The 26,513-nt window shown below is 54.6% G+C and overlaps 1 protein-coding gene across 1 annotated transcript; it reads left to right on the top strand.

Moving 5' to 3' along the window:
* The first annotated feature begins 1,631 nt into the window (after positions 1–1,631).
* LOC144802337 (uncharacterized) lies at positions 1,632–25,514 on the top strand. The gene is made up of 4 exons (XM_078671805.1): positions 1,632–1,656; positions 2,356–3,554; positions 23,239–23,509; positions 24,523–25,514. Exons 1-4 carry the CDS (start codon positions 1,632–1,634, stop codon positions 25,512–25,514), a joined length of 2,487 nt encoding a protein of 828 aa, XP_078527931.1.
* The last annotated feature ends 999 nt before the right edge of the window (positions 25,515–26,513 follow it).

Below are 26,513 nucleotides of genomic sequence, written 5' to 3' on the forward strand. Positions count from 1 at the left end.
GGAGGCCCGGAGACAGCAGACAGCCGAATAAGGTGAGGATGGCGAGGCCGGCTACTATGGGGAAGCCAAGAGCTAAGGCGGAGGAGGCGGCGACGTCAGATGTAGCAGAGGGGGGCCCCGCTGAGCAGACAGACCTACAGCGATTGCAGGATCGAATATTGGACGCCATAACGGCCACTAGAGACACGCTGCATAACGATATAGCGCAGGTGGCGTCGGGGCTGGGCTTGCTCCGGGCGGACCACGACAAACTAAAGGACAGGGTCAAGGATGCTGAAGCGGTGCTCAATGACCTGGCGCCGGCTCACAAGGTGATGGAGAGTAAGCTAACGGAGGCCCTGGACCGCATCCGCACCCTGGAACGGCGAGCGGAGGATGCAGAAAATAGAAGCCGACGCAGTAATGTGCGGGTCGTAGGCGTGCCAGAGACGGAGGGGACGGGGGACATGATTGCCTACATGGAGGAATGGCTGAAGACCGTGGTGGCGCCGGAAGGGCTTTCGCCGTTCTTCACCCTGGAGCGTGCTCATAGAGTCCCCTCAGGACCTCCCAAGCCAGGGCTCCCACCCAGGCCGATCATAGCCAAGTTACTACACCACAAGGACAGAGATCTACTCCTGCAGAAAGCTCGAGAGGATGGCCCTTACCAGATAGCGAACAGCAGAGTCACACTTTTCCCAGACTTTACTTTCGAGACGCAGAAGCAACGGGCCTCCTTCCTCACAATCAAGAAGGAGCTACGAAATGAAGGAATTGCCTACTCCTTGCTTTTCCCAGCCAGGCTAAGAGTGGTAGTGGACGACAAGGCGATCTTCTTTGCAACGTCAGCGGAAGCCTGGGACTGGTGGGAGACATACAAGGCCGGGACTGACGGCGCCAAGGCGAGAGAAGAGCGGGAGAAGGAGCGGGAACGCTCGCCCAAACGGCTACGGAAATCGAGGAGACTATGGAAACGAGGGCGGGGGAAACTGGGACCGACGGCCTCCCAGACTGAAGCGGAACGGCAGGCCGCGCTGCTAGAAGTGGTGAGGCTCGGACGGGTGGAGGGCACCGGATCTAAAGGGGCCACGGACTCGGACACTCATGTATCGGCCTCTGGCTCGGAGTCGGATCCTTCGGGGTTCCACCGCACTGAGGGACCGCTGGTGACACCGCAGACGGCGGACGAGATCCTGAATGTTTGAACTGCTGGCATTGCTAAGTGGGTAATGTTTGAAGGGCTGGGAGGGGAACCATTGCCTATGCACATAGCGGGGGTCGGGGCACACCAGGGGGTTCGGGGCAAGGTGGTTGTGGGGAATTGGGGAGGAGGCGAGGAGCTGGGCAGCGCAGCCCCCCACTGGACGAAGCCGCGCTCCGTAGGCCCTTAAGGCACCCACAGCTACGGCTGTGTAGTTGAGACCTGGGTCGTCAGGTGTGGGAGTTTGGATGGGGACTGATATCTCGATATTGGGGCCTGTTTTGGGGGAGGGGGGGCTCCACAGTTGGGGATTGTTTACCTTTTTTGAAGTTGTTGACCCTGGGTGTACCACGGGAAGGGCTGTTGAGAAGTTTTGTTTTGTTCAGGGGGGGCACCACCACCGTCGAAGGGCTGGAGCTGGAGGGAGTGTTTCGTCCGGATTACTGGGACAATGGCTAATGTGAATGGGTTGACCTGTATTACTTGGAATGTCCGGGGCCTACACACTATGCAGCGCAGACACAAAGTACATGCCTATTTAGTGCGCAGGGGAGTACACATCGCGATGCTACAGGAGACGCATCTTACACGACAAGAGGGGGCAGCGCTACAGAGGCGATGGCGGGGACAGGTTTTTCACACCAGCTACTCGGCCTATGCGCGGGGAGTACTTATATGGGTTAGAGCAGGCACGCCTTTCCAACTCACGCGCCAATGGGTAGACCAGGACGGGAGGTATGTGGTGGCAGAGGGGAAGCTAGAAGGCAGAGATATTGTGTTAGCTAGTATATATGCCCCAAACACGGACCAGTTGGCTTTCCTCGCGATGCTTTCAGGGACGCTGGCCCACTCCCTGGCGGGCCCGGTCCTGCTGGGGGGCGACTTTAATTCCATTGCCGACCCCTTGCTGGATAGGTCCCACCCCCCTCTACGTGACTCCCCAGTTAACAGGCTATCCAGAGATAGGAGGGAATGGCAGGAGCGCTGGGAACTTATAGATGTCTGGAGAGGGCAACACCCGACTGACAGGGATTACTCATTTTTCTCTGGACTGCATGATTTGCATGTCCGGTTGGACACGATACTCTGCTCCCGGGGGGTGCTGCCATGCGTCACTGGATCGGAGTACCTGTCAAGGACGATCTCGGACCATAACCCACTCCTGGTTCGGCTAGCGTGGATAGCAGAGAAGCCCAGGGTTCCGCTCTGGAAACTGCGGCCTGAGACCCTGGAGGACCCCCTCTTCGGGGAGGCCCTTGCGGAAGGAGTGGCCTTGTATTTCACGGATAATGAAGGGACGGTGGACTCTAGAGCGACGGAATGGGACGCCTTTAAGGTAGTGGTGAGGGGTATCTGTATCAAGGATTATGTAGGCGTGCGGAAAGTGTTGCTGGGCGACTTGGCTAAGGCGGATGCTAAGCTGAGGGAGGCGGAGAGGGGGCGGCCTGGACACCCAGAACTCCAGGAGACACTTTGTTCGGCCAGGGAGGCGGTAGCTGTTGAAGTGGAGAGGCTACGAGCCTTTGACTACAAGCGTTATGTGCTGCGCTCCCATGTTGCAGGCGATAAGGCGGGCACCCTCCTGGCATGGCTCTCGAACCCCACGAGACGATGCGCTCCCATACTTCAATTGAAGGATAAGGCGGGCGTGATACAACACACTCAGCTGGGCATAGTCGCCGGCTTCCAGGAATATTACGAGGGCCTGTACAAGAGTACCCCGGGAGACAGGAGGGGGCTGGTAGAACCCTTCCTGGCTGATCTACCCCTGCACCGGCTGGAAGCAGAGCAGGCGAAAGACTTAGGGTCGGACATTGACGCGGGAGAGATACGATCGGCGGTGCGGCGCATGGCAAGGAACAAAGCGCCGGAAATAGATGGGCTCCCCATAGAATTCTATAGCAAATATCTAGACGTACTGGCACCGCGACTCCTGACCGTATATAAGGAGGCCAAGGCGACGGGCCGACTACCGCAGTCGATGCGGGAAGCATTAGTGGTCCCGCTACTGAAGCCTGGCAGAGAGGGTAATGACCCAGCGTCCTATCGACCACTCTCTATGCTCACCGCGGACTATAAGATCCTGAGCTCCATACTAGCGGCGAGGCTTCTGCCTCACATGACGGGGCTTGTGCACGACGACCAGAACGGTTTTATACCAAAGCGCAACACCACAGTCAATATCAGAAGGCTTGTCCGTCTCATGAACGGGCTGGACGGCGGGGCAGGGACGGAGCTGGTTCTCTCGGTCGACATTGAAAAGGCCTTCGACAGTCTCGAGTGGGACTATCTATATGTTGTCATGGAGCGCTTTGGGCTGGGAGCTGGTTATATTCATTGGACGAAGGTCCTTTATGCGGGGGCGATGGCAAGGGTGAGGGTGGGACCGACGGTGTCCCTCCGCTACCCAGTGGAGCGGGGCACTCGACAGGGCTGTTCCCTATCGCCGCTTCTATTTGCGCTGGCTATTGAGCCGCTGGCGGCTGCGGCCAGAACGGGGCGGCACATCCGCGGAGTGCGGGCCCGAGACGGGCAACATTTCATCTCGCTATATGCCGATGACCTACTACTGTTCCTCTGCGACGGGGGTGAGGACTTGCAGAGAGCGGAAGCCCTACTGGAGAGCTTCGGAGAGATGTCGGGCCTAAGGGTTAACTGGCCCAAGACGAGTTTGTTCCCACTGTTGGAGGGCGCTGCCCAGCCGCAACACCGGTCGGAGGTGGCCTGGAACCCTACCTGTATTAAATACCTGGGGGTCCATATTTACCATAAGCCGGAGGACCTGCTTGAGGGCAACCTGGGGCGATGCATACGCGGACTGAAGGGCTGCATGGCCTTCTGGGCCACGCTGCCACTATCCGTAGCGGGCCGGATCTCCCTGCTGAAGATGGTTGCCCTACCGAGATTATTGTATTATTTCCGGACGCTCCCAATCTGGCTACCTAGCTCCTTCTTTAGCCTATTTAAATCTCAAATTACGACGTTCATTCGGGGAACGGGACGATGCAGAGTAGCGCTGGCCACGCTTTCTCGCCCGAAAGATGAGGGGGGTCTGGCGGTGCCGGACTTTGAGCTCTATTACCTTGCGGCCCAACTGCAAGTCTTCACGCAGGAGGTAGCGAGGGTGTTTCGGGGCCCAGAGAACGACAGCTTGCGAGGGACGCCCAGACACGTCCTGGCATATATAGTCCTCCGGCAACGGCTGGACAGTCGGGATCTGTCGCTGGAGCAGCGCACGTATCGTCAATGTTGGAATCGGGCCCAGAAGAGAGCGGGTATCCAGCGCCCATATGCGCCTGAGATCCCCCTGGGCATGCTAACGGCCTTGCCACATGGCGGCGACTGGTCGCGCCTACAGGAGTGGGAGGAAGCAGGAATACAGGTGGTCGGAGACTTCTTTGAAAACGGCGCACTGCTCCCGTTCCAGGAGTTAATAGAACGCTTTGGCATACAGAGAGGGGGATTTCTACTTCATGCAGCGGTAACCAGGGCAATGCAAGCCCACTGGGGTACGGGACTTGAGGAACCTGGGACGGCAGCGGCGTGCCAGTACACCATGATGGCGGCGGGCACGATCAAGGCGGTGACGTGCCTCTATAATCGAATGATTAGAGAGAATATCCCTCCTCTCACATCCCTGAAAGCCAAGTGGGAGGCGGACCTGGGTAGGGACATACCTGACACGACGTGGGCACAGCTGGTCCGTAGGGCTCGCAACAGCACGAGAAACGCTAGGTTTCAACTGATCCACTACTATGGGCTCGATTCCGATCCGGTAAAAAAAACCGGCTTACGATTCGTATTCGTAGCCGATTCCGTACGATTGGGAAACTACCGTCCGACCAGCGAATTCCGATCCGTTACCGTTGATTTCCGTACGATTTTCTAAGATCCGTACGATTGACATTCGTATACCCGTACGAATAAGCCTCGGGCAGACCACCGTACGAATCGTAATCAGTCCGTACAAACTCACTATTCCGATTCGGAACGACATGCCTGAGCGAGATACGTACGGGCCTAAGTATTCACGCTTCAACATTCAGTCGTATGGGACATTCGCCTCACTGCAAGCTCCACCAATACATACTACACGCACACCCCTCGGCCAAGCCTACGCGAACACCCCCACCCGCCAACGGCCCGTACTACTCACTCGCACGCACAAGTACGACACGCACCCCCCCCCCAACAAGCCTACGCGAACACCCCCACCCGCCAACGGCCCGTACTACTCACTCGCACGCACAAGTACGACACGCACCCCCCCCCAACAAGCCTACGCGAACACCCCCACCCGCCAACGGCCCGTACTACTCACTCGCACGCACAAGTACGACACGCACACCCCTCGGCCAAGCCTACGCGAACACCCCCACCCGCCAACGGCCCGTACTACTCACTCGCACGCACAAGTACGACACGCACCCCCCCCCAACAAGCCTACGCGAACACCCCCACCCGCCAACGGCCCGTACTACTCACTCGCACGCACAAGTACGACACGCACCCCCCCCCAACAAGCCTACGCGAACACCCCCACCCGCCAACGGCCCGTACTACTCACTCGCACGCACAAGTACGACACGCACACCCCTCGGCCAAGCCTACGCGAACACCCCCACCCGCCAACGGCCCGTACTACTCACTCGCACGCACAAGTACGACACGCACACCCCTCGGCCAAGCCTACGCGAACACCCCCACCCGCCAACGGCCCGTACTACTCACTCGCACGCACAAGTACGACACGCACACCCCTCGGCCAAGCCTACGCGAACACCCCCACCCGCCAACGGCCCGTACTACTCACTCGCACGCACAAGTACGACACGCACACCCCCCCAACAAGCCTACGCGAACACCCCCACCCGCCAACGGCCCGTACTACTCACTCGCACGCACAAGTACGACACGCACACCCCTCGGCCAAGCCTACGCGAACACCCCCACCCGCCAACGGCCCGTACTACTCACTCGCACGCACAAGTACGACACGCACACCCCTCGGCCAAGCCTACGCGAACACCCCCACCCGCCAACGGCCCGTACTACTCACTCGCACGCACAAGTACGACACGCACACCCCTCGGCCAAGCCTACGCGAACACCCCCACCCGCCAACGGCCCGTACTACTCACTCGCACGCACAAGTACGACACGCACCCCCCCCCAACAAGCCTACGCGAACACCCCCACCCGCCAACGGCCCGTACTACTCACTCGCACGCACAAGTACGACACGCACACCCCTCGGCCAAGCCTACGCGAACACCCCCACCCGCCAACGGCCCGTACTACTCACTCGCACGCACAAGTACGACACGCACACCCCCCCAACAAGCCTACGCGAACACCCCCACCCGCCAAGGGCCCGTACTACTCACTCGCACGCACAAGTACGACACGCACACCCCTCGGCCAAGCCTACGCGAACACCCCCACCCGCCAACGGCCCGTACTACTCACTCGCACGCACAAGTACGACACGCACACCCCTCGGCCAAGCCTACGCGAACACCCCCACCCGCCAACGGCCCGTACTACTCACTCACACGCACAAGTACGACACGCACACCCCCCCAACAAGCCTACGCGAACACCCCCACCCGCCAACGGCCCGTACTACTCACTCGCACGCACAAGTACGACACGCACACCCCCCCAACAAGCCTACGCGAACACCCCCACCCGCCAACGGCCCGTACTACTCACTCGCACGCACAAGTACGACACGCACACCCCTCGGCCAAGCCTACGCGAACACCCCCACCCGCCAACGGCCCGTACTACTCACTCGCACGCACAAGTACGACACGCACACCCCTCGGCCAAGCCTACGCGAACACCCCCACCCGCCAACGGCCCGTACTACTCACTCGCACGCACAAGTACGACACGCACACCCCTCGGCCAAGCCTACGCGAACACCCCCACCCGCCAACGGCCCGTACTACTCACTCGCACGCACAAGTACGACACGCACCCCCCCCAACAAGCCTACGCGAACACCCCCACCCGCCAACGGCCCGTACTACTCACTCGCACGCACAAGTACGACACGCACACCCCTCGGCCAAGCCTACGCGAACACCCCCACCCGCCAACGGCCCGTACTACTCACTCGCACGCACAAGTACGACACGCACACCCCCCCAACAAGCCTACGCGAACACCCCCACCCGCCAAGGGCCCGTACTACTCACTCGCACGCACAAGTACGACACGCACACCCCTCGGCCAAGCCTACGCGAACACCCCCACCCGCCAACGGCCCGTACTACTCACTCGCACGCACAAGTACGACACGCACACCCCTCGGCCAAGCCTACGCGAACACCCCCACCCGCCAACGGCCCGTACTACTCACTCGCACGCACAAGTACGACACGCACACCCCCCCAACAAGCCTACGCGAACACCCCCACCCGCCAAGGGCCCGTACTACTCACTCGCACGCACAAGTACGACACGCACCCCCCCCCAACAAGCCTACGCGAACACCCCCACCCGCCAACGGCCCGTACTACTCACTCGCACGCACAAGTACGACACGCACACCCCTCGGCCAAGCCTACGCGAACACCCCCACCCGCCAACGGCCCGTACTACTCACTCGCACGCACAAGTACGACACGCACACCCCTCGGCCAAGCCTACGCGAACACCCCCACCCGCCAACGGCCCGTACTACTCACTCGCACGCACAAGTACGACACGCACACCCCCCCAACAAGCCTACGCGAACACCCCCACCCGCCAACGGCCCGTACTACTCACTCGCACGCACAAGTACGACACGCACACCCCTCGGCCAAGCCTACGCGAACACCCCCACCCGCCAACGGCCCGTACTACTCACTCGCACGCACAAGTACGACACGCACACCCCCCCAACAAGCCTACGCGAACACCCCCACCCGCCAACGGCCCGTACTACTCACTCGCACGCACAAGTACGACACGCACACCCCTCGGCCAAGCCTACGCGAACACCCCCACCCGCCAACGGCCCGTACTACTCACTCGCACGCACAAGTACGACACGCACACCCCCCCAACAAGCCTACGCGAACACCCCCACCCGCCAACGGCCCGTACTACTCACCCGCACGCACAAGTACGACACGCACCCCCCCCCCAACAAGCCTACGCGAACACCCCCACCCGCCAACGGCCCGTACTACTCACTCGCACGCACAAGTACGACACGCACACCCCCCCAACAAGCCTACGCGAACACCCCCACCTGCCAACGGCCCGTACTACTCACTCGCACGCACAAGTACGACACGCACACCCCTCGGCCAAGCCTACGCGAACACCCCCACCCGCCAACGGCCCGTACTACTCACTCGCACGCACAAGTACGACACGCACACCCCCCCAACAAGCCTACGCGAACACCCCCACCCGCCAACGGCCCGTACTACTCACTCGCACGCACAAGTACGACACGCACCCCCCCCCAACAAGCCTACGCGAACACCCCCACCCGCCAACGGCCCGTACTACTCACTCGCACGCACAAGTACTGCAAGCACACATAACGCCAACACCAAAACGACCACAAGGACCTTGCTAACAAGTCGCACTACCACACTGAACATGTCTCCTGTGTACACACCTTTGACAATCAATGTCCTGGTCACAGCCAAGCAGCCAAACAGAGGACAAAGCCAACACCCACCCCATATAACACCCACACAAAAAATTCAAATTAAGCCACACCCACGATTTGACCAATAAAAGGGACCACACATACAACCCATCATCCTTTGCAACATACCCATGCTTGCGAGGAAACAGAGAGCACACCAACAATTCCAGCCACATACCTTCACACATACACCCTATCACATCTACACCAACACCACCTCCTTCACTATCACAAACACACACCCTAATCCATACACACCATCACACCCTCAATCACATACACCTCACACCATGAGCACACCCAAGAATCCAAAATTCACCAACCCGGAGATGGAGATACTTACTGATGAAGTCATCAGAGTCGACCCACAGCTGTTTGGCGCATTGGTCAGACAGACCAGCATGGCAGAAAGAACACGCCTGTGGGAGAGGATTGTAGACCGGGTCAATGCTGTTGCACCCATCAGGCGCACCAGGGAAGAATGCCAGGCCAGGTGGTACGATCTGCGGAGGATGGTGAAGAAGAAGATGGCACAGGATTACGCCAATGCACACCACACTGGAGGCGGTGGTCCCCGCAGACCTCCTGTATACCAGCCCTGGGAGGAGAAGGTCATGGTCCTACTGCCAGCGGTGGGAGTACATGGAATAGAAGGAGCCATTGAGTCTGGTGAGTGTACAAAAAACACAACTTACATGGGTAGACTAACAACAGTGCCCAGCAGCATGGGGTGGGTGGCCATGACTCCAAGCAGTACACAACCAAATGGTGGGAGTTGCAAGGGGGAGGCACATAGGGTGCAATGTGTAGGGTAAGAGGCTGCTCTCATGCCATATGTCCCAGGGACACAAACAAGCATAATGCCCAATGCACAGGGATAGGTAAAGATCACACAAGATACTAGACCACAGCTGCTAAATATTAACATTTTGCTGACACACCTTTCAGAGATGCATCATTTTGTGACAAAGTAAGGCAGTGTAGCAAGAGAGCAAGCACAATCTACCTGTCTCCATCCCTGTCTCGCCCTCTGTCTCTGTCGCCCTCTCCCTCTGTCTCCCTCTCCCTCTGTCTCCCTCTGTCGCCCTCTCCCTCTGTCTCCCTCTCCCTCTGTCTCCCTCTGTCTCCCTCTGTGGCCCTCTCCCTCCCTCTCCCTCTGTCGCCCTCTGTCGCCCTCTGTCTCCCTCTGTCTCCCTCTGTGGCCCTCTCCCTCCCTCTCCCTCTGTCGCCCTCTGTCTCCCTCTGTGGCCCTCTCCCTCCCTCTCCCTCTGTCTCCCTCTGTCTCCCTCTGTGGCCCTCTCCCTCCCTCTCCCTCTGTCACCCTCTGTCTCCCTCTGTGGCCCTCTCCCTCTGTGGCCCTCTCCCTCTGTGGCCCTCTCCCTCCCTCTCCCTCTGTCGCCCTCTGTCTCCCTCTGTCTCCCTCTGTCGCCCTCTCCCTCTGTCTCCCTCTGTCTCCCTCTGTCGCCCTCTCCCTCTGTCGCCCTCTCCCTCTGTCTCCCTCTGTCGCCCTCTCCCTCTGTCTCCCTCTCCCTCTGTCTCCCTCTGTGGCCCTCTCCCTCTGTGGCCCTCTCCCTCTGTCGCCCTCTCCCTCTGTCTCCCTCTGTGGCCCTCTCCCTCTGTCGCCCTCTCCCTCTGTCTCCCTCTGTCGCCCTCTCCCTCTGTCTCCCTCTGTCGCCCTCTCCCTCTGTCTCCCTCTCCCTCTGTCTCCCTCTGTGGCCCTCTCCCTCTGTGGCCCTCTCCCTCTGTGGCCCTCTCCCTCCCTCTCCCTCTGTCGCCCTCTCCCTCTGTCTCCCTCTGTCTCCCTCTGTGGCCCTCTCCCTCCCTCTCCCTCTGTCGCCCTCTCCCTCTGTCGCCCTCTCCCTCTGTCTCCCTCTCCCTCTGTCTCCCTCTGTGGCCCTCTCCCTCTGTGGCCCTCTCCCTCTGTGGCCCTCTCCCTCCCTCTCCCTCTGTCGCCCTCTCCCTCTGTCTCCCTCTGTCTCCCTCTGTGGCCCTCTCCCTCCCTCTCCCTCTGTCGCCCTCTCCCTCTGTCGCCCTCTCCCTCTGTCTCCCTCTGTCACCCTCTCCCTCTGTCTCCCTCTCCCTCTGTCTCCCTCTGTGGCCCTCTCCCTCTGTGGCCCTCTCCCTCTGTCGCCCTCTCCCTCTGTCTCCCTCTGTGGCCCTCTCCCTCTGTTGCCCTCTCCCTCTGTCTCCATCAGTCAGTGTTTGTCCCTCGGTCACCTCAATGCACATCCCTGAGGCACACACACAGTTGCACACAAGCACTGCACAGGCCTCACAAACTCCATAGAGCTGAATGTTAAGGGATGTCTCACAAGTACCAGCAAGCATCTGCCATGTGCCTGTAAGACAGCCACCATTTCCTGTCAACACTGTACTGTGTCAGGACACACATCTCAGAAAGCTCAATAGTACACAATGGGCACAGGTGTAGGCAGCACAAGTCCCTCCTGTGCTCATTGCCAACACAAACATCAGGACAAGGTCACACATGCTGTGCATAAACACAAATCCAACATAATGGCAGCATGCCACATGAGGGGACAGCCAAAACATGAACAATGGACGCTTGCAATTTGCAAACAAAGTAATAGCATGGCGTGTTGTACACACCCCTTACATAAACTCATCCCCGGGAGACAGGCGTTGTATTGCAACACTGTTCCAATTGCCATGTACCACAACAAAACACGTACTCATAAGAATATGCATACAACTCTTACATGCACATAACAGAAGCTCCAGTCCATTGTGGCCCTCTAAAAAAGCTAGTGCCCCATCTCATTACCTTTGTGGATGTACATAAGCACCAACATGGACATGGGTATTGACAAGGTGATGCGTCTCAGAGAAGTGCCAAGTTCTAAAGCCATGATCTCCAAGTGGGTGTACAGGTCCAGCGGTGTTGCCATTGTTTGGCCAGTATGGAACAGCAAAAGACATCCAAAGTAGTAGCTGACATGCTAAATAATGATGCTCTGTCTCTTACATCAACATGCTGCATCTAAACTCTGTGCATGCTTGCCGCACACATAAGATTTTTCACCACATCCAGGATGTTGCGTGAAACTTACAAATTCTTTACACGTGTGGTGCCGGCAACACAAGACACAGCAATGGCTGTGTCAGTCATTGTCAAGAGATTGGAAGAATGTATATACCCCATCGTACTATTGTGTTTTTCTACCACTAAATACACAACTGTACAATGTCAACTATGTATAGCTTGTGGAACAGTGATGCTGATAATGGATAACAAAACCACATGTCACTTGATATAGCCCTAACAGTGTCTCTCTCTCTCCCACACACAGGGCAACGTGCGGATCGCCCCCCCAGCCAGGGGGGCCAAGGATCCCAGTCCCAGGCTCAGCAGGACCCAGACCCCACCGCCAGCGCCGTCCCTCAACGCACTGTGGATGACCCCAACCAACCTGGCTCCTCTGGATCCCAAACCCCTGCAGCAACTATACCAGCTACATCTCTGCCAACCACCGGACCTATTCCCACCACATCCCAGCAGACAGGTCAGAGCCCTGCCCATGATTCACAAGAGAGCCAGTCTGAAAATGAGGGACACCCTTTGTCGGGCGCCCCTGAGGTTGGTGACAACCTCCACCCTCCCAGCACTCGGGGGGCCCGTCGATCGGATGTGCCCACAAGCGCAGGCCGTGCTCATGTGGGTCAGGGTGGTGGGAGTGGCGCAAGGCGGAGGCGAGAATCTGGCCAGTCAGCTGCAGGGACCGGTATGGCTGAACTCGATAACATCCTTGAGGCATACCGGCGGGACACCAGTGAGGTAAACCAGCTTGCGGAGACCCTCAACCAGCTCAAAGAACAGCAGGCAGAGCAAATAGCCAGGCAAGACCTGCATTATGGACGGGTGGAGGCACACCAGGCTCAGCTCTTGATGGTGCATAGGGACATTGTCCATGTGCTACGTCAGATGGCTGCCAACATGCAGCCCCCTCCCTGTGTCACAAGGCCAGCAACATCACGGCAAAGTGCAACACCAGCCACAGGGAGGGAGGAGAGGGAGGAGGTTGAACCCTCTGACGTAGCGTCCCATGCACCATCCATGCCTGCACATGAGGGTCCCCCAAGGAAGGCGGGTCGTCCACGCCGAAGGCGTTGAGGGCCTGTGGCCCATGGACTTCTCCCAGGACACTGGACCTGGCATATAGCCCCTGGGTGCAACAGCATCCCCTACGAGACTCTCCCACAAGGACTTGCTGGTCACAGTCTGCCCAATGATGTCAGGCACTGTGGGCTGGACTCTGTTGACTGAAACAGTAAGCCATCTCATCTCCAGCAGTGAATTTTGGATTCCCCCCCCTTTCTGTACAGCACCTATTCACGTTTCATGCACTAGAGCACCCAATAAATAATTTAAACATCATACGCATTTGGTGAGTAATCTTTGAAACAGCATACATGTATATGTGTCAGCAAATGTCATAAATGCAAGGTATACAACAAACAGCAGTCATCCACACACTTGGATCAGAATCTGAGTGAGGACACACATTGGTCAGAAATTTCCACAAACTACATACATGGATGGTAAGACACACCTGTGTGGGACAGTCAATGCTGGAGGGGGGAATGAATCCCAAACAGCTAGCACAGGCAGGCCCAGGAGAGTCACTTTGAGGAGTACATGTCAGTGTCACAAAAGTAGTAGTCCATGTAGGGAGTACCTACAACTGTGTCCTCAGGTATGTGAGCTACCATCAGCATGATGCATTACTGTGTATGTGATTAATGCCGCACAGGATGACGGTGGCAGGACAGACTGTGGGCAATGGGCTGGAGCACTCTACACAGGCACACCTGATTAGGTGACCTACCCCTATGGAGCTACAAGTACTATACTACTGTAATGGGAACAACGCATACAGAAAAACAACACACACCAGACAAATACCAACCCCGGAACCGCCAAATCACACCACACCCAAGAGACAGGGTCATGGTGTGTGTCCCATGTGCCAACTTGACTGACTGTGACAGCAATGTTGAAGTGGTGTGAGCATGTTGTGTTCTGGCACGTGACTGTAAGCTAACAGTTTTCGGATCTAGTGGTGTTGACAAGCTAACACTCTACAATAGTGTGCCAATGTAAGGTGTGTGTGTGTTGGACACGCCACATGACCTGGTGGTACGTAGACCCAATGTCATGTGAATCTGCATAGTTGTGCCAGTATGTGTTGCACACACACGCATAGCAGCAGCTATGACTGAGTACACAGCATTTTCATAGCACGAGGGTGAATGTCTGGTGTTGTCTGTGTGTAGGGTGGCCGGAGCATGCTCTATTAATGGATGGAAGGAGGGTCATCCTGTAGGTGTCTGTGTTCCTGGATAGTGTGCGCTGCATGTTGGCTGTGTATGCAGCTGCAGCAATGAGTGAATAAATGACGGCAGGAGGGGTGTGACTAATTGCTAAACAAACACATAACACAAGGGCAGCCGCAATGCGCAAAGTGACATGTGGATGTGAAGGCAGGAGTGTCTGCCTCACTCAGGATCACTGACTACTAAATGGCACAGTAAACACCACACATCACAGTCAGTGGATCAGGGCCCTTACGGTCAAGTGGGGCACAAGACACACAGCGTCTGCAGGTGTATACAAGAGCTAGTGTGTTCAAATCCAAACTGCACCAACAAAGACATCTACCTCACACACAACATAGTATTATAGCCTTCACCCACCCCATGTGTGTGGACAATACACAGTTACACACCTAACAAGCATGAGGTAACTAATTTGAAAATAGTATATGTGCACATTAGACGGACATGTGTGTAGAGACACAAGCAGGCACTAGATTCTGTAGGAGTCAGACGTCATGCACAACATGATAATCTACATTGTGAGCCCATGGAGCTATCACAATCATACATGTGCATTGTCAATAAGTCCAATTTACACTAATCATGATGTCACCTGTAATGCCGCTTTACGAATACCTACAAGGCTGTCAACGACTGGCCGTACCGTTCTTCATCAGACTGGTGTGATGCTCTAAGGGTTCCACCTCCAAATAGCCCATTGGTCTGAGTACAAACAACAGACACAAAAGGGTGATCAGGCGAGGGAAGGAGAGGATGGGAACTGCTGGGAGGGAGACCTGAAACAGAGGCAATTAAGCATTAGGACAACATTCTCATGTCACAGACACTTCAAAAACCTCATTAGCTACACTCTACCAGTCACACCTGTGAAGTGTACTGTCTGGTGACAAATAATGATGATTAATCATGCCATCACATCAGATTCGATGCTGTGACACAGACACATAAAAACTGGGACAGTCTGTCATCCATTAGAGTCATGTGTAACGCTCACAAGTGAGCACCCATGCAAAAAGATCTATGTAGTATAAACACATTCCCAGGCACAGATGAGGTAGACATCAGTAACAAATGGAAACATATGGAAATCAAACTACCGCTAACTCTAAAGTCTGTATGTGATATTGGTAAGCCATAAGGGCCCTGTAAGCTAACTTGAGCAAATCCACTCCAGCTGTTAGTATCACATATGACGAGGAAGTTAATGATCGACATGCAATGAAGGCACTCTGTAGCCAGTCTTTTGGTGTGGCAAGTATGCATCACAATGCTAAACATGATATGCATGTACAACAAATATTAAGTGCAAGTGATGTCCATCCAAGCTACATAATCAGACCCTACCATAGCACAGTCATGGTGCCGGCGACCAGAGATTCATGTGAATGACCGCACTCCACTGGTGCTACACAGAAATTCACATATGCATCTTTCACACTTTTTACTTTGTCATGCTAAACATACATGGCATCATGTGCATCTAAACATCACGGCTACTCACTGTGAAGGCTGGCGTTGCAGTATTCTCAACCTGCACTGAGGTAACGACATGACAGTGACATGATATACTGCTGCAAGGGGCAATGCATCCATGTTAACTGATTCACGGGACAGTTGTCTTAAGATGTGGAACATACAGTGGGCAACACCAACACCACATGCTTTCATGGTACTCACACTGGACTGGCCCACAAGCTGGAGGTGAGGATCCAGTCACATTCTAATGCACACAGTGAGGCTGCAATCCCCCACAGAGTCCGTGGTTGTGACCTCTGACACAATGTCATGCCATGGTATGTGCAATGTTGCTGTGGCAATGTCTCCACACATTGATGCATTCACCAGAGTATCAAAGTACAACAGATGACAGAAGGGGTGACTATCCTGTCATGGGAGTGGCCATACATGTCATGAGGTACATAATGGAGTAGCATGTATGCAAGATGACACCACATGCACATGAACATGTACCACACATTTCTACACATACCAATGCTAAACAGCCTCATATGAGTCCTTACCCAAATTGACTCCTCCACATGTTCAAGCATGCTCCGTTGATGTGGCTGACGGTGCAATCATAATGAGCAGTAGCAGGATGACCACGATGTACCCCAACGGACAACAGGCAGGGCGAGCTGTGGATGAGAGTGGCACACAAGGGGTCACGGTCGGTATAATGTCATTTTGACAATGTCTGTTGAATAGCCTGATGTAGTATGACACCTGTACATTCCGAGTGCACTCATAGCACGTATGTGTGTAGCATTCCAACTGAACATGTGACACAGCACAACACACATCCAATTGATCTTGCTTACAGTCTGTTGCATACATAGCATGCTACCCATGCTACTCTATAGTCCATCTTTTACTGAAAAGATGAAAGGACTCACCATCATGAAAAGAAGTTGCGGATGAGGTGACCGCGGATATCATCTTCACCCTCCTCATCACTGGCATCCTGGCCAAGGCCTTCATCCTCAACGGGCGGATGTTCCAGCTCATCAGGATCCAGGTAGAGTGGCACAGCCTTCTCCACTGCCATGTTGTGTAGCATGCAGCACACGGTGAAGATGTCACACACCTTGCGTGGGCTGTATTGGAGGGCTCCGCCTGTCTTGTCCAGGCACCTGAAGCGGCTCTTCAGGAGTCCAAAGGTCCGTTCGATCACCTGCCTGGTCTTCACATGTGCATTGTTGTAACGCTGGTCTGCAGCTGTCCTGGGGTTGCGTAGCGGAGTCATTAGCCATGGCATGTTTGGATATCCAGCGTCTCCTGCAATTTGACAACATGTACAAGAGTCAATCATATGATGCAGATCATGAAGTTGTGACATACTGACATACAGAGCTCACAGTGTATACTCACCAACTAGACATGCCCGGTGGTTGTGCAGCTGCAGCATCATCTGTGGTACCCTGCTACGCCTCATGATGAAAGCATCGTGGCACGATCCTGGATAACGTGCACAAACATGTGAGATAATCATGTTGGCAAGACACACCACCAGGGCATTTATCGAGTGGTAGTGTTTCCTGTTGCGATACGCTTGCTCCTGAGCCTGTGGTGGGACAAGAGTAACATGTGTACCATCAATTGCACCAATTACATGTGGCATACGGCCCAGGCCATAGAATTGCCCCTTGACATCTGTCAACTCTTCTGGAGTAGGGAATGTAATGAAATCATCAAGGTGGAGCAACATTGCTCCCAAAACATCACTCAATACCCGGCTAAACATGGTCTGAGACATCCCTCCCACATCAGCTATGGTAAATTGGAAGGTACCTGTGGCAAAGAAATGGAGGGCTGCCATCACCTTCACCTTGGGTGTCAGTGCACTTGGATACCTGTGGCGTGGTTGTAGGTGAGCCTCAAGCCTGCCCGTCAGGTCCTTGATCAACTGTCGGCCGAAGCGATATCGACGGATGCAGTTGCGCTCCCTCATGGCTTCCAAGTCAGGCAACGGCCTTTCCAGAGGGGGTGCCCTGCAAGACACAATTTTAAGGAAATGTCTACAACTGTCTGACTAAGACTATAACAATGTACATGGCACAAGCAACACCTCTTCAAATGATGTAGACAATTTGGAGTGTGGTGTGGGATACACACAGATGCCAGCTCCCACACACTCCTCCGTGGCGAAGGTAAATACCTGTAGTGTGTGGAATGGATGTGACATGCATACAAGCCTTCAGATGTACAGGTCTAAGTGACCATGACAATGTATCATGTCAGTGAGACACGTCATGTCAATGTCAGTAGGAGGTTGCACACCCAGAGGGCAGACTGCAATACACACACACACCACATGTGCAATCATTTGCACTGTTCAGCCTTAGTCATGTCGCGGTGTGTACTTTCAGTGAGAATTACATGACCATCATCATACATCATGATAATTACATTTGTCACTGACGGTCTGTAATGCCATCACACATGTGAACGGGTCATTTACACACGTGGCATGGTGTGTGTACATTAGTCACCCTGCCATCACAGCAAGGACACAACATATATGCTCCTACAGCAGATGCACAGTACTTTCAAGGACTAGTTACTTACCTTTTGTGAACCAATATCTGTAAGGAACAGTAGGCAGTAGCAAAGTGTCACATTTCTATACATACATAGCTTAGGACTAATTAGCCTCCCTGGGTGTCATTGATCTGACCAGTGAGTGGTGGCTATCCAGGCCACACCGGAACAAAAGTAGTGTTGTTGATTGGCATCCGACAAGGGCGTGGCCACGTTTTGGCTGTACCTACAACGCATACACTGGCAGCTGTTACACAAACATATCCCACAGAGAGTGTGGGTAGCAGGCAAAGATGCATGTCAAGTAGCTAAACATCACTCCCAGAGTCAGGGAGGATGATGACATCTTTGCGTAGTGCCTGTACCTCTTGGATACCCTCTACAGCGTAGGTAACGTGAATGTGTTCTGTGGTTTTGAGGGCTGCATGCAGATGCTTCCTGGGATGGGGTGGTAGGACAGGGAACATGGTCAGTCCGGGTAGGGCAGTGGGGGTCTGACAACGTGCCTATGTACAGACAAACATGCTGCGTGGCTGTACAAGCTTGCAAAAATACATACAGTACTCTCATCAAGATGAGCCTGCAGAGGCTCAGCGTAGCGTTAGTGTAGTTGAAGGACCTGAGTGACAAGTTGGTCCTCACCGCAACAACAGGGAGATGAAGGGCCATGGTTACAACCGCCCACATAAACACTACACTGAACGTTGCCAAATCATCCAAATACATCTTTTGAGTTGAGACATCACCTGTGTCTGGCTAGGTGTCCACAACACTCGCATCCCCCAGTCCACCTGTCCTGTGGTGTTGGGACTGACACTCACGTGCCAGTGGGTCTTCTTGACCCTCCCAATACTCATTAGCGCCAATTGTAATGAGGTGTGGCCAGCTCATTGATGTTTACATTCCCATGCAGCATTAAGAGCGGTGTTCTGCCACACAGTTACCACGGCGGAGCCGTACAGTGTGTGTTATCGGGGCCAGCACCACCCCAGAATGGCGCCACGGCTGACACCTGGGGGAGATCTGGCAGTGAGGTTGTGAGTTGCACCAGCGGGGACCTGGATGAACATTCCGATCATGTCTGTCACAGCGGTTCTGGGACGTATGCACCGCCTGCGTCCGTCACTCAGCGAATGATGGCGTCAGGGGCATATCAACTGAGGCGCAACTGCCCCCTGACGGGTACGGTGGGCCAGAAGCTGATGCAGAGTCACTGGCCGGGGTGAAGGACATCATGGACATGAGGAAGTGCAGTTACTCCTCCTGTGTCACATGCAGGGCTGGGACCGTAGGTCGTGGTGCTGGCTACGATGGCTGCTGTTCTGATGGAGCCGTGTGGTCGCCGTCACCCTAATCCCATGCAGCATTGCACTTGCATCATGGTTATTTGTCAATGCAATTACACATCTCTGACTTTTGTTGTTTACCTGACAAGTGTCGCCTGGGGAATGATGTACTAATGAGGGGCTCACATGTCTCCACACCCACACACATGCACTGGTCCTACATCCCAACCATGAGCTATTGTGCTGCTGTGCCAACTGCTGGAGTCTAAGTGGCTTGTGGGACATATCACACCTGGATTCATATGTCAGCTCCCCGCAATTGGAGCAGCTCTTGTTGTTGTGCCTGACGTGAAAACCGTGGAGACACAGACGGTGAGGGTCACTCACCAACATGAGGCCTTTTCATTCCTCACAGGCTTTGTAAGTGACATCCCTATTGGCACGGTCTTGAGTATGACAATAAAAGGTAAATGTTCTGAAGTGTTAGTACAATGATTTAGGGTACAAAATGTGTAAGCTTTAACTTAGACCGGAGCTGCGTTGGTGTTGAGAAACAAACAGAGGACCTGACGTGTGGACGCAGAGGTGACATATGACTACTCAGATAACGTCATCAGGGCAGACACAACGCCAAGGATACTTGCAGAGCCAGAGGAATTACACACCAACACACAAGTGTACGGTATTACGGAAATTGCCATGTCCAGGATGACATGTGTGGATATTCTGAGGTGAGTAATACTTTACTGACCTCTTCATGGCATATGCTAACAGCATGCACAATGTAGCACAAGGCACACACATGACGTGGTCACACAGGGTCATGCTGTGCGGCTATGACCCCTCTGTGACAGTGGGCATGTTCCTGTCATCATGTGGCAGTTCCCTGTACTGAATTGTGGCCCATTCGAGTGTTCATGTGCCACGCTACATGTTGCAGACGTCAATCGTGTTGAAATTGTTGAATGCATGTGATGCACATGTGCATCATGAATGATGACATGTTGTGCAAGCTATTTACACATCAACTGAGGCACACGGTCACAATCCCTGTGCTTCTTCAATGTCTGCCAAACCTGGCACATACTGATGTATGTGTGCCATGCTGATGTATGCATCCACATGGTTGACATGAGTGTAGACTACATCCCTGCTGTGTGATTTCCTAGTGTGACTCTGCCAATGGTGACATGAAGGTGGACAGGGACGCAGCCTACACAATCGTTCACTTGACCATGTCTGACTCAATGTACCCCAATGGTAGGGGCCTGTGTACGCATCGTTTCCCTATCGCCTTTAGGCTCTACTGAGCGTACCCCAATGGTACGGGCCTGTGTACGCATCGTTTCCCTATCGCCTTTAGGCTCTACGCGAGCTGAGCGTACCCCAATGGTAGGGGCCTGTGTACGCATCGTTTCCCTATCGCCTTTAGGCTCTACGCGAGCTGAGCGTACCCCAATGGTACGGGCCTGTGTACGCATCGTTTCCCTATCGCCTTTAGGCTCTACTGAGCGTACCCCAATGGTACGGGCCTGTGTACGCATCGTTTCCCTATCGCCTTTAGGCTCTACTGAGCGTACCCCAATGGTACGGGCCTGTGTACGCATCGTTTCCCTATCGCCTTTAGGCTCTACTGAGCGTACCCCAATGGTACGGGCCTGTGTACGCATCGTTTCCCTATCGCCTTTAGGCTCTACTGAGCGTACCCCAATGGTAGGGGCCTGTGTACGCATCGTTTCCCTATCGCCTTTAGGCTCTACGCGAGCTGAGCGTACCCCAATGGTACGGGCCTGTGTACGCATCGTTTCCCTATCGCCTTTAGGCTCTACGCGAGCTGAGCGTACCCCAATGGTACGGGCCTGTGTACGCATCGTTTCCCTATCGCCTTTAGGCTCTACGCGAGCTGAGCGTACCCCAATGGTACGGGCCTGTGTACGCATCGTTTCCCTATCGCCTTTAGGCTCTACGCGAGCTGAGCGTACCCCAATGGTAGGGGCCTGTGTACGCATCGTTTCCCTATCGCCTTTAGGCTCTACGCGAGCTGAGCGTACCCCAATGGTACGGGCCTGTGTACGCATCGTTTCCCTATCGCCTTTAGGCTCTACTGAGCGTACCCCAATGGTACGGGCCTGTGTACGCATCGTTTCCCTATCGCCTTTAGGCTCTACGCGAGCTGAGCGTACCCCAATGGTACGGGCCTGTGTACGCATCGTTTCCCTATCGCCTTTAGGCTCTACTGAGCGTACCCCAATGGTACGGGCCTGTGTACGCATCGTTTCCCTATCGCCTTTAGACTCTACGCGAGCTGAGCGTACCCCAATGGTACGGGCCTGTGTACGCATCGTTTCCCTATCGCCTTTAGGCTCTACTGAGCGTACCCCAATGGTAGGGGCCTGTGTACGCATCGTTTCCCTATCGCCTTTAGGCTCTACGCGAGCTGAGCGTACCCCAATGGTACGGGCCTGTGTACGCATCGTTTCCCTATCGCCTTTAGGCTCTACGCGAGCTGAGCGTACCCCAATGGTACGGGCCTGTGTACGCATCGTTTCCCTATCGCCTTTAGGCTGTACGCGAGCTGAGCGTACCCCAATGGTAGGGGCCTGTGTACGCATCGTTTCCCTATCGCCTTTAGGCTCTACTGAGCGTACCCCAATGGTACGGGCCTGTGTACGCATCGTTTCCCTATCGCCTTTAGGCTCTACTGAGCGTACCCCAATGGTACGGGCCTGTGTACGCATCGTTACACCATTCAATGTGTAGCAATGGCAATGTCACCGTACTTGTGTGTGGATTTTTTAAATTTCATAGGGAACAACTAAGGAAACAGTGTACTGTTCCAAATGCAACCAGGTTGTCATGGATACGGAGTTTTTTACACTCCTACAGGTGTCCTGGAAGATTCAGTTAGGAAAAAGTATACAATGTTGCGAAAGTTGTTGTTCAGCTCTGGCTCTATTTTCAAACCATGCATATGTGTGTAATGGGCTTAGGTGTGATGTGATTGGATGGAACATAGGATGCAAATTATGGTGGCCTATCACACACTACTCCTTGGACTCACAGACCCTCTGCAGCACAGATATAAGGCAGCATGTGGCTGTGGGAGGGCACTTGCCTGCACAACATTGGTGTGCTAACCACAGCTGCTGTCTCTGAATCCTCTGGCCCTGATTAGCTGAACATGGAGAGGGCACCTGCATTCACTGATGGTGAGAACAAGGCCCTTCTGGATGCCCTCCTGCCCAACTTCAGCAAGCTGTATGGGAGACCAGGGGATCAGGTGAGTGATGTGTGCAATACCTTGGAGTGTGCACCTGTTGTGTGTGTGACATCATAGCCACTGTGTAGTAATACTGGATAGATGCAATGTTGTTGTGAGTGAGTGCCAGGGTGCACAGTGTTGTTAGAAGAGAGTTATTTGTTGTAGTGTGGTGTGTGACAGCATGTCACGTGCTGCATTGCACCCAGATATAGCATGTCTTGTTCAGTGAGTGTCATGCTCAAAGAGTGTTTTACAGCCCTCATGTAATCTGTAGATTTACAATGTAATGCTAAGCAGTTTTGTTAGCACACAGGCCACATACTCCTGGACAATGATGCTAATGTGTGTGCCATACGTTGCCCTATTGTCATCATGTATTTTGTGGACATATGGGTGTCTTGGGAACATGCACCAGGTATACTGATGTTCTGTAACTTTACATTTGTGACAGGTATCTGCCTATGAGAAGGGTGAAATCTGGGTGGACATCGCCAGGGCTGTCCGGAGCGAGGGGGGGCCTCGCAGGAGGCTTCGAAACATAAAGAAGAGGTGGCAGGACATCCGGTGCTGGAGCCGCCGCATCGCCCGAGTCCAGCTGAAGCTGGAAGCTCCACGCCGGCATGGCGGCAGCCGGCAACTCACCCCCAACATGCTCCGGGTCCTGGAAGTGGTGTTCCCAGACCTCCATAGGCAGTTGCAGGAGGGACAGCAGCACGAAGGGGGTAGGTACATGTCTGTTTGTAGTCATGTGTGTGAGAAATGGTACCTGAAGAGCTCTACGGCATGGTCACACTCCCATAGTTTGAGTGGTGTAGTCAGACAGGCAGTTCATGCATTGGAATTCGATTGTCCCTCTGTCAGCAGCTGCTTCTTTACATGCCTTGCCCTACTCCACAGTAGAGGTTTGCTTTGGCTAATGCTTGTTTTTGACATGTACTCCTATGGTGCAGTGTCTCAAGTTGCATCTTCCTTTGCACATCTTCATGTTGTAGGGGGGTATGTCACACCTGTTCGTACCTTAAATGTAGCACCACATGTGCACTATGTCTGCCCTTCTTCATATTGTGGCACTGTTCTTGAGTCTCAACAAGTGTTTTGTGCACAAGTCAGCCTCAGTGGCCTTTGTCCATGGTACACTTTCTAATTATCTTGTGTTAGCTGCAGGTGCACAATGTACATGTGCTATATTTTGGACTTCTGCATACTCACACTGGGCAGTGCGTGTGTGCATATTCTCTCCATCTGTGGCATGTTCTTTGTACATGGTATTGATGGTTTGCCACACAATGTGACTTTGGATGTACAAAGCGGTGATGGCAGTGTGAGGTGATGGAAGACTTGTTTCAGGTCCCAGGACGGCATCACATGGCAGTTTGCCCAGGACTTTTCTAATGTGGCACAGAGTCAAAGCTAATCAAACATGACCAGGTCTTGATTTGGGTGGCAGGGTTGGGTAATGAACTGTTATGCATCATCAGCTATCCTGTTGTCAGGCAGTGGATCATGATTGTGTCTCTCATACAAGTATTTTACTTGCCTATACCTTGTCTCCTACCTTACATTGAGCTGTGTGTCTCTGACATTTCTCCACAAGTAGAATTGTCATTATGAAGAGTTATGTGTCATGTGACTCATGATGCATGCCATGTTGACGAAAGAGGCCATATGATTTGCAGCTGATATGTCTGATGTGTACAGGTGACTGATATGTTTTAATTCTTCTCCTTGCTCACAGCATCATCATCTGAATCTGGAGGAGACAGAGGCGCGGACCAGGCGGAGGGACACACCGACAGTGCCACCTGCTGGGAGGTGTCAGAGGGAGGCAGTGGCACAGAGTGGGAGGAGAGTCTACAGGCCGCACGACATGTGACTGACACATCGTACCATGCCGACGAATCCGAGACAGACTCTCAGGAGGGGGGGGAATATGCAGCAATGGTCACTCATACATCTTTGGCTGCCCTCCCCTCCTCCAGTCCCATCTCCAACCTCCCACTCCTTGGTGTGCCTAGGGTCCGTGCTAGCCCCCGTGTCTCCTTTGTTCCCGGCACCGCAGCCCCTGCCCCTGTGTCCCCTGCTGCCCTCAGTGCTGAGACAGTGGACCTACTCCGGCAGATTGCAGTAGGTCAGGCATCCATGCTGTCTGTCCTCCATGGACATACACAACTGATTACACAGGTGGTGTCGTTCATGGAGGGCATGTCATCAGCCATGTCTGATCTGCGTCGGAGTGTGGCTGCCATTGAATCAACGCTGACGGCAGCTATGTACACCCAGCAGCATCTGTCCCCCCCCCATCCTTCCGAGCCATCCACCTCTGCCTCTCACATACCTACACAGCATACACGCACACGCCACAGGTCAGACACACCCAGCGCACACACACAGCATAAGAAGCTCAAAGCTCCACGCACACAGTCTCAAGGGCAAGTAGGCACACCCACAGGGAGAGGGGAGACACCTCACACACACATCCACACACCCAGTAGGACTGACTCACAGCCCTGTACCTCCACCCCCAATGTGTCCCCGGGTTCTGGTGGTAGTTTTTCCGCCCTGGCTGAGGTGTGCAGCCAGGTTTTTGAATCTACTTTCGGCGATGCCCCAACCAGTGTGGATGAATCCACTACACCTGCACCCACTCCACCTGTCCTTCCCTCTCCTGTCCATGCGGTGCCGGAGGATTCCACAGATGGTGCCCCCATAGTCAGCACAGCTGATTAAACGCCATGTGCAGGCATGTTTGGGTGAGATGACACCCATGGAGGCACAAGCTATTGCTGAGACTCTATTGGACTGGCCATTGCCCTTTAATGAGCGAGGACTCTCATTTGCTTTTCTTTTGTGATTCCGCTGAATAAAGCTGATTTTTTATTTTCAGATTTGTAGTTTGTGTGATGATGTCTGTGACTGCTGGGTGCCTGGGAGCTGGTGTGATGTTCACATTTAGGTCTACTAAAATGTGTCTATCTCCTGAGGGTAATGAGGTTGACAATGGTATGTTTATGATGTACGAGCTGGGCAGTGGTGGGCACTCTGATGCTGGGCACTCTGATGCTGGGCAGTGGTGGGCACTCTGATGCTGGGCACTCTGATGCTGGGCAGTGGTGGGGACTCTGATGCTGGGCAGTGGTGGGCACTCTGATGCTGGGCACTCTGATGCTGGGCAGTGGTGGGCACTCTGATGCTGGGCACTCTGATGCTGGGCAGTGGTGGGCACTCTGATGCTGGGCAGTGGTGGGCACTCTGATGCTGGGCAGTGGTGGGCACTCTGATGCTGGGCACTCTGATGCTGGGCAGTGGTGGGCACTCTGATGCTGGGCAGTGGTGGGCACTCTGATGCTGGGCAGTGGTGGGGACTCTGATGCTGGGCAGTGGTGGGCACTCTGATGCTGGGCACTCTGATGCTGGGCAGTGGTGGGCACTCTGATGCTGGGCACTCTGATGCTGGGCAGTGGTGGGGACTCTGATGCTGGGCAGTGGTGGGGACTCTGATGCTGGGCAGTGGTGGGCACTCTGATGCTGGGCACTCTGATGCTGGGCAGTGGTGGGCACTCTGATGCTGGGCACTCTGATGCTGGGCAGTGGTGGGCACTCTGATGCTGGGCAGTGGTGGGCACTCTGATGCTGGGCACTCTGATGCTGGGCAGTGGTGGGCACTCTGATGCTGGGCACTGGTGGGCACTCTGATGCTGGGCAGTGGTGGGGACTCTGATGCTGGGC

The sequence above is a fragment of the Lissotriton helveticus genome, chromosome 1_2 (genome assembly GCF_964261635.1).
Source record: "Lissotriton helveticus chromosome 1_2, aLisHel1.1, whole genome shotgun sequence".
In the NCBI taxonomy this organism is placed as follows: Eukaryota; Metazoa; Chordata; class Amphibia; order Caudata; family Salamandridae; genus Lissotriton; species Lissotriton helveticus.

Bases quoted from the DNA above. Each gene is read 5' to 3' on its own strand.
- LOC144802337 (XM_078671805.1), top strand. From the start codon at position 1,632: ATGGCTAATGTGAATGGGTTGACCT. The intron at 1,657-2,355 runs GTATTACTTGGA...TGGTTCGGCTAG, and splicing joins TAATGTGAATGGGTTGACCT to CGTGGATAGCAGAGAAGCCC. The intron at 3,555-23,238 runs GTGAGGGTGGGA...CATTTGTGACAG, and splicing joins ATGCGGGGGCGATGGCAAGG to GTATCTGCCTATGAGAAGGG.